This window comes from Ylistrum balloti, unplaced genomic scaffold (assembly GCF_031769215.1).
Source record: "Ylistrum balloti isolate Yb309-2 unplaced genomic scaffold, AGI_CSIRO_Ybal_v1 Utg370488, whole genome shotgun sequence".
Classification (NCBI taxonomy): domain Eukaryota; kingdom Metazoa; phylum Mollusca; class Bivalvia; order Pectinida; family Pectinidae; genus Ylistrum; species Ylistrum balloti.
In genome coordinates, this window is record NW_026782318.1 from 789167 (window position 1) to 802720 (window position 13554).

At 35.8% G+C, this 13554-nt stretch overlaps 1 protein-coding gene across 1 annotated transcript; it reads left to right on the forward strand.

Moving 5' to 3' along the window:
* The first annotated feature begins 448 nt into the window (after positions 1–448).
* On the forward strand, positions 449–12986 carry LOC132555439 (cyclin-Y-like protein 1). Its single transcript, XM_060219790.1, has 8 exons — positions 449–627; positions 2408–2485; positions 5668–5720; positions 6376–6564; positions 7626–7745; positions 8139–8305; positions 12356–12518; positions 12870–12986. The coding sequence occupies exons 1-8, from the start codon at positions 450–452 to the stop codon at positions 12984–12986; spliced, it is 1065 nt and encodes a 354-aa protein (XP_060075773.1). The 5' UTR covers position 449.
* The last annotated feature ends 568 nt before the right edge of the window (positions 12987–13554 follow it).

Here is a 13554-nt window from a genome sequence, read left to right on the forward strand (position 1 = left end):
TCCGTCTGATAATTTTGACCAATCGGAGTACTTCTGTCAATTGACTTCGGATACTGAGAAGACCGACTGCCGATGATTGTCGGTATTGATGTGAAAAACTGGAAAGTCTATTATACATGGGATCTATTCATATACATGTTAATTTTACATACAACAACATGTCATAAGTGGAGAAGAAGATGAAGGTGTACCGAATGAGCTCAATAATGACTCATATATTTTCTTAAAGTTCGAATTTTCTTTGTGATAACGGATACTGCAGCATCGCATTCATTCACATTTTACATTGATATCAACGTAGATTTCATTGAGCTCGAGATGCTAGCTGATATATTCATGTTGTGATTTGTTTTAATTAATATTTGTAATTGATGATGATCTGAATCTGATGTACGCAGTCCTGATCATCTAAGACTGTTCAGGAGTATTTATCTTGTTGAGAACACAGCATGGGAAACAAGCACTCTTGCAGCTGTATCTACAGCCCAAAGTCAAGAAAACCCGAAGATGTTTACCGTCCTGCAGCATCCGTACGGAGTGAGGAAGTGGGATTTGAACCGAAGAACCAAAGCATTTCCTCGCTTCATTATGTACCTCACATTAGCGATCGAGAGATCCTCCCAGAAGGTTAATATTGGGCCACACCCACTATCTACAGTGTATATTTTTGGTACCGATTATGTTAGGGCAGTTTATTAGACATATACAGTTCAACCACTAGTACTGGCTTCATCTGTCAATAAAATGGTAATGATAGATGAGGGTAACTCCTATAGCTCAACAGTTACTGGGTATGTGGGATGATTCTGCTCGTCCAGTGGTGATGTGTGTTGTCTTCTGATAGGTGGTTATGTTTAGAGCCTATGTCAGTATATTTTCACTAAAATAATGTCAAGAATATCACATTTTATGAGGGTCTTACCAACAGGCAAGTTTAGGTGCATAGATTAGAATGACTGTATTATATATATTCTGCAAACTGTTGATAAAACATTCGAGGAGGACCCAAGGGGTTTCACATTATCTTGTCGAGTTGATATTCTGATCCATTTCTGCTTTGGATTATTTCTACCTTATTTGGTTAAAATAACTGAAATTGGTCTCCTGGAAAAAGCTTATCAATTTTCAACGTGAAAATACATAATGTGACATAATTTCATAAATTAGATACCATGACCTGGCACTACCTTTGGGAACCACAATTTTCTTATACATTATGATTCCTGTGTGGTTGTAATATTTGTTTTAACATTGCTTACTGGAAATTGTTAGGTAATCTTTCAGCAATTTACCAGGTGATGTGAAAATGGATTGGTCATAAAGTTGTGAGACTGTGACCTACTTTTTCGGTTTTTAACTTGCATTATTTCACATTCATATTTAGGTTCCTTTTGGTCTGTTATTTTGCCTATGGTAAATTTTCGCGTATAGTGCGCACTTTTTCAAGCTAAAACTGTCGTGTCAAAAAGAGGGTGCGCATTATATGCAGAAACATGCCATTCTTGGGGTTATCATTCCCGAGTTCTGCGTCCGCCATATTGGATTACCACCCTTCACATAGTTATATGTAAAAGTCATCGGTATTTGATTTTGGGAGTGATCAGAAGAACAAACTGTTTGACCGGTGGTCATCTTGGATTTTGATAATGAAAGTTTGTTATCTGTGTTTCTTGAAGTATAGGATAGATCTTTCTGAACTTTTATTTGTAGGTTTCCATTGGTCTCTAGTTGTACCCGATTGATTTTGGAACTGATCAGAAAAGCAAAATGGCCAACAGGCAGCCATCTTTGGTTTTGACACTGAAAGTCTATTATAGCTTTTTCTTCAGATTAACAAGATTGATCTTTTTCAAATTTCAGTTGTAGATTCCCTTTTGTCCCTCGATATATCAGTTAGATTTTGGGACTGATCAGAAAAACAAGATAGTTGACAGTCTCCCATTTTGGATTTTGACAATGGAAGACTCTTATCACTATTGTCGTAGATGTTTAAGATAGATCTCTCAAATTTTGTACATAGGCGTTCCTTGGTACCTAATTGTGCTAGTATTGATTTGAGTCTCATAGAAAACATCAAAATGGATGTCAGATGACCATCTTTGATTATGACAATGGAAGTTTGTAATCACTTTTTCTTTAGATGCATTGAATGGATCCTTCTGAAATTTCACATGTAGATTCCTCTTGGTCCTTAGTTGTGTCCTTTTTATTTTTGGACTGATTAGAAAAACAAAAAGGACTGACAAGCATCTATTTTGGATTTGACAGTGAAATATTATTATCACTATTTCCCTGAAAAGAATTTGTGAATTTCATATAATGAAGAGAAAAAACAGGAAAGAAGAGAAAAATATAATGTAGGAATGTAATATAAATGATGTCAAATAGTTTTTATATTTATTTTCAGACAACGTTGGTGACCCATCAATCCACCCATTGACAAAACCAATCTTTTCTTCACGGTCACAGAGTGAAATAAACAGAAGTAAGTCTCGCCGCAGGTCCGATGTCAGGAGCAGACATGCTGGTATAAAATGTTTTATTCTAAGCACGAGCACTCCAGGAATGCTCCTCAATAGCATGTGGAAGATGACGGAGAATATCATAACAGTATGCTAGTGTAGAGATTATCAAGTTCTATTTTAATATGAACAAAGAGATTATTATGAGTTCCTGTATAATTTAGTAATGATTAAGAAATCTTTGTTGATAGATATCAGATACATGAACAATTGTCTTACTCAGAACTTAAGCTGTTTTAGCAGTTTGCCAAATTCTAAATTTTTTCGATAAAGCTGTTGATTTTTTGAAATGAAAAATTTCCAGTTGTGATTGATAGAAAATTAACAAAGATTGAGTAATAGATGGAACCTATGACACATAATGTTTTTGTCGTTAAACAACTTATAAAACCTGCCACATGGGTTTTTGCAAGAAAGATATACAAGTGAAATATTATAATTTCTGAGATAATATGCATGATTGAAGTATACAACAAAAAATATACCGGTAATATATTTACATATCCACCTTAATCCTTATAAAGGGAAGTAACTCTGTTATCACATGTAAGCATTTTATTTACACCCTACACTAAAAATGTATAGCATATGGATACACTCAACATACGTATATAGTAACTTTTTATTTTCACCCTGGAATGTTTTTAGTTCACTTAGAAATGACCAAATTTATTGTGTATTTACATTGACAGTACTTAGCTAGTGAATCATTTAATACTGAACCCATGTTTTTTTTCATGTATTTATATATATATTGAGTCTATTAGTTTCTGATTTGGGTTATCTGGTTCTAGAATTGAAGCATGAAGATTGCCAAGTTCTGATCTCATTAATTTACACCATTGGGAAAATAGAGGATTTTAAATGAGTGTCAATTTAAAATTGATTTCACCTAGTTCAATGATTTAATATGTTACACATTTTTCGGTTTCATCGTTTCTATGTCACTTGACACCAGTGTAAAATTCTGTTTATGATTTAACCAGTATTTCTTAAAATAAAGTAAAGCTGTCAAGTTCCATGTGAGACAAACATGTTTTGATGCAGAATTTTTCACTACGGAGACAATCATGTGATGTTGTCAAGATAGGGGTTCTTGATGACATCACAATGGTGTTATTACATATGTGTCTTACGATATTTATGACATGGCCATATGACATCATGACATGGATGAATAAGAGGCAGCCAAACATACATGAGATATGGATATGGTAGAATATATTACAGATATCTAAATACAGTCTTTTAATTCTGCATACATGTATCAAACATTATATGACAAATAGCTACGTCAGTATCACACCCACATGTGTAATTGATTTTTTATCGACTTTTAGAGTGGTAACTTCCCTCCAAATCAAGCTAGGCTTGGTCTATTATCTGTTTACCACCTTGTCTCACTTTTTTCCAACCTTAGTGTATATAGGATTATAGTGCAACTGAAAACATTCGTAGATTCTGTACCATCTTGTACACAATGTATGTCAGTGCTAGAACACCCCACACTGGTCATTTGTCTTGATGAAGATGACCGTGTAGTCATTGAAACGTCACGCTCAAACCTTCTACTGGTTGTGTTATAAGAACTTGTACTCAATTGGTATTACCAACCTGAAGAAAATGTTCCAAAATATCCAGACTAGGCTTTTTTGAAGATAACTATCCCTTCCCAACAACTGGGTTATTTCCCCCTATTTTTCTTACCTTTTCCACCAGCTGTTGATGGCAACTATAAACAATTTACACATTTGGGGCCTATGGATTCTTTGTTAATGGGATCAGTCAACAGTGGGAGAAGTGGATCATAAGTTGGTAAAACTTACAGACCAATCCCTTTCACATGTTATTTTGTCTATAAAATATGTTTAAACTAACAAAAAAAAATCAGTGTGAGCTAGTCAGGAGTTAACAATTTACTATGATGCCCCAAGGAAATATTCCTGCATATGAAGCAACTACGTAAGGAAAAATAGTAGTTGTAAAAGTCGTAACTTTTCATATTTTTCCAGCCCATTAACAAGAATATAAGAAAAGTGTAGTTGTTGTTATGTTAATTAGTCACAAGAATATTTAAACAAACAACAGTTTCATTTCTTGTTCCATTAAGCATTCTAGTACATGTATGTAATTCCCTGTACTTTGTAATGCCTACATTTACCAGAACACTCTTTTGAAGAAAAAGAAATTGCTTGTAACAAAGAAAAAATGAAATACTGTTTAAGTCACAGACAGCAAGACTGCTGTGGTCCAACTTCAGAGAGACAACAGAAATATCAAAAGAATTCTCAAGGGAGAAAATTTTGCTTAAATTATTTTACTACCTGATACACGGGTGAAAATAAGTTCTGTGATATTTTGGGAGTCTTTTAAAAATCTATCTATAAAATCTGCTTTTGTATGGAGTTCTTGTATAGTTGCTGAATTGTTTCCTATCCCCAAAGATAAGGGAAGTCGTTTGTAAAGGAGACATATAGTCCCTTAAGTTTATCAGTTTATGCAAGGCTTGCTGGTAAATCCCAATTATGCTTGGTCACTTTGAAATAAATTATTTTATTTGCTAAGTAGAATACATTATTTCCAGAAACTTTATCTTATTTAATTTCATTCACCAAGTGGAATTTTATTCACTAAATCCGCCATTTTCTTGTGAGGAAAAAAAAAGGTCAGTTTTACATATGACTGATAATGGTTTTGTTCAAAGTCTATTTATTATGTTGTCAAATAGTTTCTGTTCAATTTCAATCCTTATACTTGTTAGGGTATTTAAAACGAGTAACTTGGTGTTCCTTATTAAGCCAAGAACATCAATATTTTTATATATGTACACAAAGCTGGAATCAAGATGGCTGATTTCAGCATCATTTCTCTCTAATTTATTTAAATGAAGTACTGTTTACAATAATGATCATTTTGTAGCACGTTATTTAGTAACTTAGGAAGATATTGTAACCCTCATACTTCACTGATCAGAGGTATAAAAATATACAGGTGAAGTTTATTAGAGTAATCAAAAATGTAATTATACTACAGGGAAGTTGCTGTTGAAGATGTTCATGTACACTTGTTTGATGTATGCTTTAAATTCTGCAAACCAAGTTATACCTTGTAGGGGTTTTGACAGATTCTGTATTCTTAATTACAGATAACAAAAACCGGAGGAGGAGTCAGTATGACAACAGGATCTTACAACTTCAGGTAAACATTGATCAATTTTTCAAATATAAGTAACTGCTGGACTGGTGAACAGGTAATTCCTACAGTTTAAGTACCTGTCAAGCGTTTAAGAGTCCTTTTGTTAAATTTCTCTTCTGTTGAATTTTTTATGAAACTAAAGATCTTTCCACAAAGGTTTGAAAAGAGTCAAAGGTATGTAGGATTGAGTACCTCGTTGAAGGATGTAGGCTGTGTTTAGCAGAACTGCACTGATTGGTGATTGTTATTTCTTCAAATACAATGTATCCAATGGAAGATGAAAAACAATTAAAAATGATACTCAGTTATTTCATATACCTTACTAATCTTTTTGTTTTGAAACTGCATACATAACCCTTGAAAAAATGCTAGCAGCAATATAATGCTCATCTTGGGGTGTATGTAACCCTGGTAAAATACAAGTCACAATATACTGCAAGGCTAGAGATTGCCCCGTGAGCTTGATCGGTTGAGCGTAAGACAAGTAAACCAAAAGTCCCAGGTCTAGAGATTGACCTTTGAACTTGATCCAGAGGTATTGGACTTGTTTATTTTCACTGTTATATGCATTTTGTTAACAACACTAGAATTGAATATTGACTAGTTGCGTTTGTTACATTAGGAATGCTATTTTTAGTATATACTGATTTTATTGCAGGCACCCCCACAGACGACATTGAAAAAGTACAGCTCATGTTCAACAATATTCATTGATGATTCGACTGTGAGCCAGCCAAATCTAAAGAATACAATCAAAGCTGTAGCTTATGCTATCTACTTTCATATCAAAAACAGGGAAAGTAATCGTACCATTGAGATCTTTGATGAGAAACTACATCCTTTGTCAGTAAGTCAGAATATATATAAACATATATGTATAATTTTGTCAAATGTAAGATTTGTTAAAATCCAGCATAGAAAAATTCAGTGCAACACCTAGTGGTATACAGAATCCTCTTAATACTAGAAAATATCTTAAGACAGAAAAATGAAATAGGAAAGAAGAGGAGCAACTTGTAAAAAGTAAAAGATTTATATTTGAAATTTTTATTAGGGAAAAAGTAAACAAATTGATAGCTTAATTCTGAAAAATAAGTAAATAGAGAATTGATCAGTGACAAAAAACATGTAAGGGGTTTGTTGATTTTTTAGCGACGTCCCTGTTGTGACTGTAGTTGATGAGTTAACATCTCGAAGTCATATTGTCCTGGTGTGTAACATAATCACATTGGGCGTAGTCACGCTCCTTTATGGTTGTGGTGCACCCTGTTATAATTAGATTGTAGACTACACCTGTCATTGACTTGTTCTGTATTCTCTGTCATGTCTCTAGTCTGTCGGAAGTTTGTAATGAACTTTTGTATCCTTACTATCTGCAATCACTTTCCCAACCTGAAGGTTTCTTATCAGAAGATAACATAACCCCTTAATCCTGAAAGTAAAGATAAGGTGTTGACTCTACCCTCCGACACATTTTTTCTCTTTAAAGGGAACCATCAATGTTTTGAATGGCAATGGGAGTATTTCTCTTGTGAAAAACAAATTTCTAAATGATAAAATCTCAAAATTTACATCATTAGGGCACTGCAAGAAAATAGTTAATCCATTTGATAATGTGAGGATTCAGTTACATGATCAGAATTGTTACGTATCAAGATCCCTCTATCTTGTGGTAAAGTGAAGTGGGCCAAATCTGTAATTAAATGTTTTCTTACAGATACCTGTACTTCATCACGCTGCAGATAATTTAGGATTTTGATTGATCAAGATAGAAAATATTTATGTTGAAGATGATCTTAGCATCTGTTTCAGTAATGTTAAAACCTACTTGACTATGTTACATTTCTTCTGAGAACAGTTTCATCACGCCTTGGAAATGAAGTTGATATTTTGATAACTGTGTTTCAGCGGGAAGTTGTTCCAGAAGATTACGATTCTAGAGACCCGGAGCACAAATCTATCTACAGATTTGTAAGAAACCTGTTCAGTGCAGCACAGTTGACCGCTGAATGTGCAATAGTTACCTTGGTTAGTTAACTTTGACTTCTACAAATTTAAACTTACTGTTTCATTTACTCACCGTAGTTTTATTAACCGTTTTTGAACAACCAGGTATGTAGAAATGGCTAAATATCTGTCTGGGAAAGATACAAATATTCTTATACAGTCTCCTCACCCACCATGTATACATGATAAGGTTGTTGTGGTCGTCAGTCAAGCTCAAAAGGTCAACATTGACCAGTTTTGAAATAGAAGCTTAAGCATGTGTACAAGATTTTTCATGCACGCATCAACAGACTTCGTTAAAAATGAAAAGATCAGGGAGTTGGGGTCTATGAGAGTCCTACTTCTTCATTTGTTATCAAGTCAAATATTCTCGATAGTTACTGAATGACTTGTTATACATTGACATATTTCTAGGTTTACTTGGAACGTCTTCTCCACTACGCTGAAATTGGTATCATGCCAGCAAATTGGAAAAGGATTGTGTTGGGAGCAATCTTGCTGTCTTCCAAAGTGTGGGATGATCAGGCAGTATGGAATGTCGACTACTGTCAAATCCTCAAGGACATTGCTGTGGAGGATGTGTAAGTTCACCTATTGTGTTGTACAATTTATCTGGAACAGTGGAACTCACTTATTATAACATTTGGCTTATTATAATCCTCACTTAGATCAACTACTACTAATTGGCATGTGTCTGTAATCGGGGTCCATCACCTCCAACACAAACACTGGTTAAAGCTGTCATTCATTTACTTACATGCAGACAAAGCCTATCTACTGTAAACATTGTAGCTGTCGGCTTGAACTGACCGCCATCTTGTTTACAGATTATCAAGTAATAAAGGAGTCAGAAATTGAAATGAAAAATCCAGATTTCACCATGAGTAATTATTGTTAAAAGAAAATGTTAGGTCACCTGAGACAAATTCTTCTCAAAAACCCCAGAATCTATTTCATTGAAATTTTGCCGAAAAAAATTGTGAATTTCATGGTCCCAGGGTCTTGTATTCTACCCTGGGGAGGGGGTGAAATTTACAATTGTTTTGATTGGAAAATTGCGTTTTTTAGCATAACATTGTTAGATTTCCGTTGGAAATAATTTATCATAGATTATTATAGGATGACAGTTTTGATGGTATGCATATACATATTAACACTGACTCAGACCCCAAAGGGCTTATAACATATCATTTAAGTCTTACTGTCATCAGTGTCACAATTTCTTTTTCCTGACACTTGGAAGCTACTTATCCTTTAACTTTTAATTTCCATATTGCTTTCTTCAGGTAGCTGTCCTATTAAATATGTTAATATAAATTGATACCTCACATACAGCAACAGATTTTACTCTGAAACGGACAGCAGTAGAATAGAGATGATTGAAAGTTAGGAACTGTTACAGAATGAAATAAGTATTTACCACAGGGGAGGAGGTATATTTAACACAGGGGAGGAGGTATATTTAACACAGGGGAGGAGGTATATTTACCATGGGGGAGGAGGTATATTTACCACGGGGGAGGAGGTATATTTAACACAGGGGAGGAGGTATATTTACCATGGGGGAGGAGGTATATTTACCACGGGGGAGGAGGTATATTTACCACGGGGGAGGAGGTATATCTACCACGGGGGAGGAGGTATATCTACCACGGGGGAGGAGGTATATTTACCACAGGGAAGGAGGTGTATTTACCACAGGGGAGGAGATATATTTACCACAGGGGAGGAGGAGGTATATTTACCACAGGGGAGGAGGTATATTTACCACAGGGGAGGAGGTATATTCACCACATGGGAGGAGGTATATTTACCACGGGAAAGGAGGTATATTTACCACATGGGAGGAGATATATTTACCATGGGGGAGGAGGTATATTTAACACAGGGGAGGAGTTATATTTACCATGGGGGAGGAGGTATATTTAACACAGGGGAGGAGGTATATTTAACACAGGGGAGGAGGTATATTTACCACAGGGAAGGAGGTATATTTACCACAGGGAAGGAGGTGTATTTACCATGGGGGAGGAGGCAGGGGAGGAGATATATTTACCACAGTGGAGGAGGTATATTTACCACAGGGGAGGAAGTATATTTACCACAGGGGAGGAGGTATATCTACCACAGGGGAGGAGGTATATCTACCACGGGGGAGGAGATATATTTACCACAGGGGAGGAGGTATATTTACCACAGGGAAGGAGGTATATTTACCACAGGGGAGGAGGTATATTTACCACAGGGAAGGAGGTATATTTACCACAGGGAAGGAGGTATATTTACCACAGGGAAGGAGGTATATTTACCACATGGGAGGAGGTATATTTACCACGGGGGAGGAGGCAGGGGAGGAGATATATTTACCACGGGGAGGAGGTATATCTACACATGGGAGGAGGTATATTTACCACAGGGGAGGAGGTATATTTACCGTAAATATTCGCGTATAGTGCACACTTTTTTAAGCTGAAACTGTCGTGTCCAAAAGGGGGTGCGCACTATACGCAGGTACATGCCATTCCTGGGGTTATCATTCCTGAGTTCTGCATCCGCCATATTGGATTACCTCCCTTCACATAGTTATATGTAAAAGTCGTCGGTCTTATATGATAGTTTGGAGATAAAAACAACAATAAAATAAAATAAATTTCGAATGTTTTAATCATCTGCCATTCACGCTAGCATTACGGTGAATCTAATGTTTTTTCGTTTCCCGTCGGACAGCCCATCCCACCGATGCCCAAAGTTGGTGACCCCATGACCTCTCTTAATCTGCATGGCCCGCATGCGCAGATCAGTTGTACTGGCAGCGATGCCGGGATATCGGCGATCGCATACAAAGTTGAACAGCTCTCTCTCCATCTCTGAGTGTTTCGCTGTCACACCTATGTCAGCCCTTCTGGTCAGTGGTTGGGACTTTAGACGGTCTTTTCTTTCTTCCATGCCTTGATATTTCACTCTGGAATGTCGAAATGGCGACCGGCGGCACGAAACTCCAGTCTCTCGGCGTAGTCAAATGGCGTTCGTTGTTTCCCCATGTCGAAGTCGGTGTAAACAATCTATCATTAAATGCCTTCGGATACCACGGTGGGTACAGATACCATGAAAGATCATGCCTATACTGAACAAACCACCTGCTTTTATGGGGACAAGGTAGGATTGAAAATGTTCAGACAGTTAAAACAACATCGTTTTCTGACCAATATTACGCGTTCAGCCCAAGCCGGGTGTCATCAGTCTCCTCGTACTCAACGTGTTAACTGTCATTAACTGTTAATTATACAATCAACCAAGCCTTTCATGCTTGTTAGGTCACCTGGGTAAATTTGTTTACTTAAGGTAATTACATGTGTTAGGGTCACGCTCATTGTGGTTTCCTAATTATCAATGGATCAGACCACATCAAATGTTTTGTTGCAGTGACCAGTCAATTAATTTTTCTGTAGATTTTTTTTTAAAATCTGATCTCCAAAAAGTACCTGCGCACTATACGCGAATACTTACGGTACCACGGGGGAGGAGGTATATTTATCACATGGGAGGAGGTATATTTACCACGGGGGAGGAGGTTTACTTTCAGATCTACAGTGATTTCCTGGATATTACTCACACTGGGGTAGAACCAGCACGATGTAAAATTTTTTTTTTCTAATATATTGTGAAAGTAATTTCAGATAGCCTGCACCAGCAATTTTTCCACTGTTTATACATCATTAGTGTATTCGTATATGATGATACCCAGCGAGTACATTTACATGAACCAACCAAACCTTACATTGTTGATCTAAATTTCTATAGTTATAAGCATGTTAGGAATGCTCTGTTGAATAAGATGTAGAATATTAGTGAATAAAAACGTATTACAAGTGCATGACACAAAATGTACTCCCAGCAAATCCAATTTGAATCAATTAAGTTTACTACAGACTAGATTTCCGTATTTTGATTTTAACTTCCATCTGGCTTTTTATATTAACTAGGAAGCAAATAACATATAACCCACAGTTTTTTTTTTATACAATTTGGTTAAAAAAACTCACAGATAGTGCACTCCAGCAGATAGCCCTCAAAAGACATCTCCAAATGTAAAAACTTGTGTGGCAGGAAATCACACTATACGTTGCTTTTCTGAAATTTTAAGCTGAAATTAGCTGACCAAATGATAAGGTATACAATTTCAATATCCTGATTGAAAGGTTAAGGGTCAGATGTGTTTTCTGGTGGGTCCTCGCTTTTCTTCCACATTAGGATCACCATGGCACTTCATATCTAAAATTTCATTTTTAAGAGTTTTTCAAAAAGACATTAATCTCTGACTCACCTTATGACAGTCATTTATTCATGCAGAAAAGTTTTGAGACGACCCTTTATTTTTTTGAAGGTTGGTCTCCAGTTCAGAGTCGGAGACAATTTAAGAAGTGTCACGTAGCCCACCTAGACTCTTGAGATAGACACACTTTGTTTGCCTCTACGCTTGCTGCGGGATAGATTAGTTTTAATTTTGAGTTTTATTTAAGAAATAGATAATTTATTTATCATGAAGCTACTTTGAACAGCCAGGTCTTGATGAATTGTCTTTAGATTTATGTCTTGTTTGAAGAATTATCTCTAAGTTTGACTTGCTACAGGAATGAGCTGGAGCGACAGTTTCTGGAACTGCTACAGTTTAACATCAATGTACCTTCCAGTGTATATGCCAAATATTACTTTGATTTGAGAGCACTGGCTGATGCTAATGAGCTGAGTTTCCCACTGGAGCCCCTCAGCAAAGAGAGAGCTGAGAAACTTGAGGTTTGTAGTACATGATTTTCGGAGAATTTACCACAAAGGATTTAAGATATTTTGAAGAGTTCCATAAAGACGGGGTTTAACAATGACTATAGAAAAGTGTAGCTAATTTATGTAAATTATGATATAATGACAGTCATAAAACTTCATTCATCAACATTTCTCGAAAGGCAACATTGCTTTTTTTCTTTCTTTTCTTGGTCATCTTCAAATCTGGAAATCCCTGGAATCTTGCATTAATTTTAAAATGTTAACCAGAAATTGAACAAAACTAGGAGGTATTGTTTGGGTGAAGAAGATTCAGAATGATATGATGGGGAATATCATCTATATGTGTTAATTGTTTATTTTCAGGCTATGTCCAATGATGGAACAATATCCAAGCTTTGGCAGAAGCCTACGTTAATACGGTCCAACAGCCTGGATGGCATGACAACGAATCCCAGACTTAGTGTTGCCATCTTGTCATGACAGCTGCAGCGTGAACGTCATTTTACAAGTGATAATGACTGGGTCAGGGTCACTGGATAAGGATGCTGTGCATTCGGACCTCAAATTTCATGATAAGTTTTTTGTCTGCACTCCGTTTATATCTTAACTATTCAACACAAAATTGTTTTGTTGAATATTCAAGTTTTGTAAAACATACCTCACCTTTAGTTCCTAATTAGATATCCCACGATTAGAAAATGTATTGGAAATCATCATGTTGATGACTTGATTTTTATGAATTTTTTTTAGATTTGATTAAGTTTTTTCTTGAGTTTTAAAACACTAGGAAACAATATTGTAATAATGCTTTTTGATTGAATACTTGTGAGGGATCTGAAGAATGACTTCATACAATATTGAACCAGTTTGCTCTTAAATTTATAGCAGAATTTGACCTTTTGATATATCATGCATTTTAAAGTTATCCATAATATGTAAATAATTTGATTTTTTTTTATAAATCAATTGAATTGATTATTTAAATTGAAAATAAATCCTCTACAGACAGTAAATATATACACGTTTGGTGTCACATGTGCATTAATTG

Excerpts from the sequence above, each read along its gene's own strand:
- LOC132555439 (XM_060219790.1), top strand. The coding sequence starts at position 450 with ATGGGAAACAAGCACTCTTGCAGCTGTATCTACAGCCCAAAGTCAAGA. Across the intron at positions 2,486-5,667 it reads ACAGAGTGAAATAAACAGAA|ATAACAAAAACCGGAGGAGG; the intron begins GTAAGTCTCGCC and ends TCTTAATTACAG. Across the intron at positions 5,721-6,375 it reads ACAGGATCTTACAACTTCAG|GCACCCCCACAGACGACATT; the intron begins GTAAACATTGAT and ends ATTTTATTGCAG.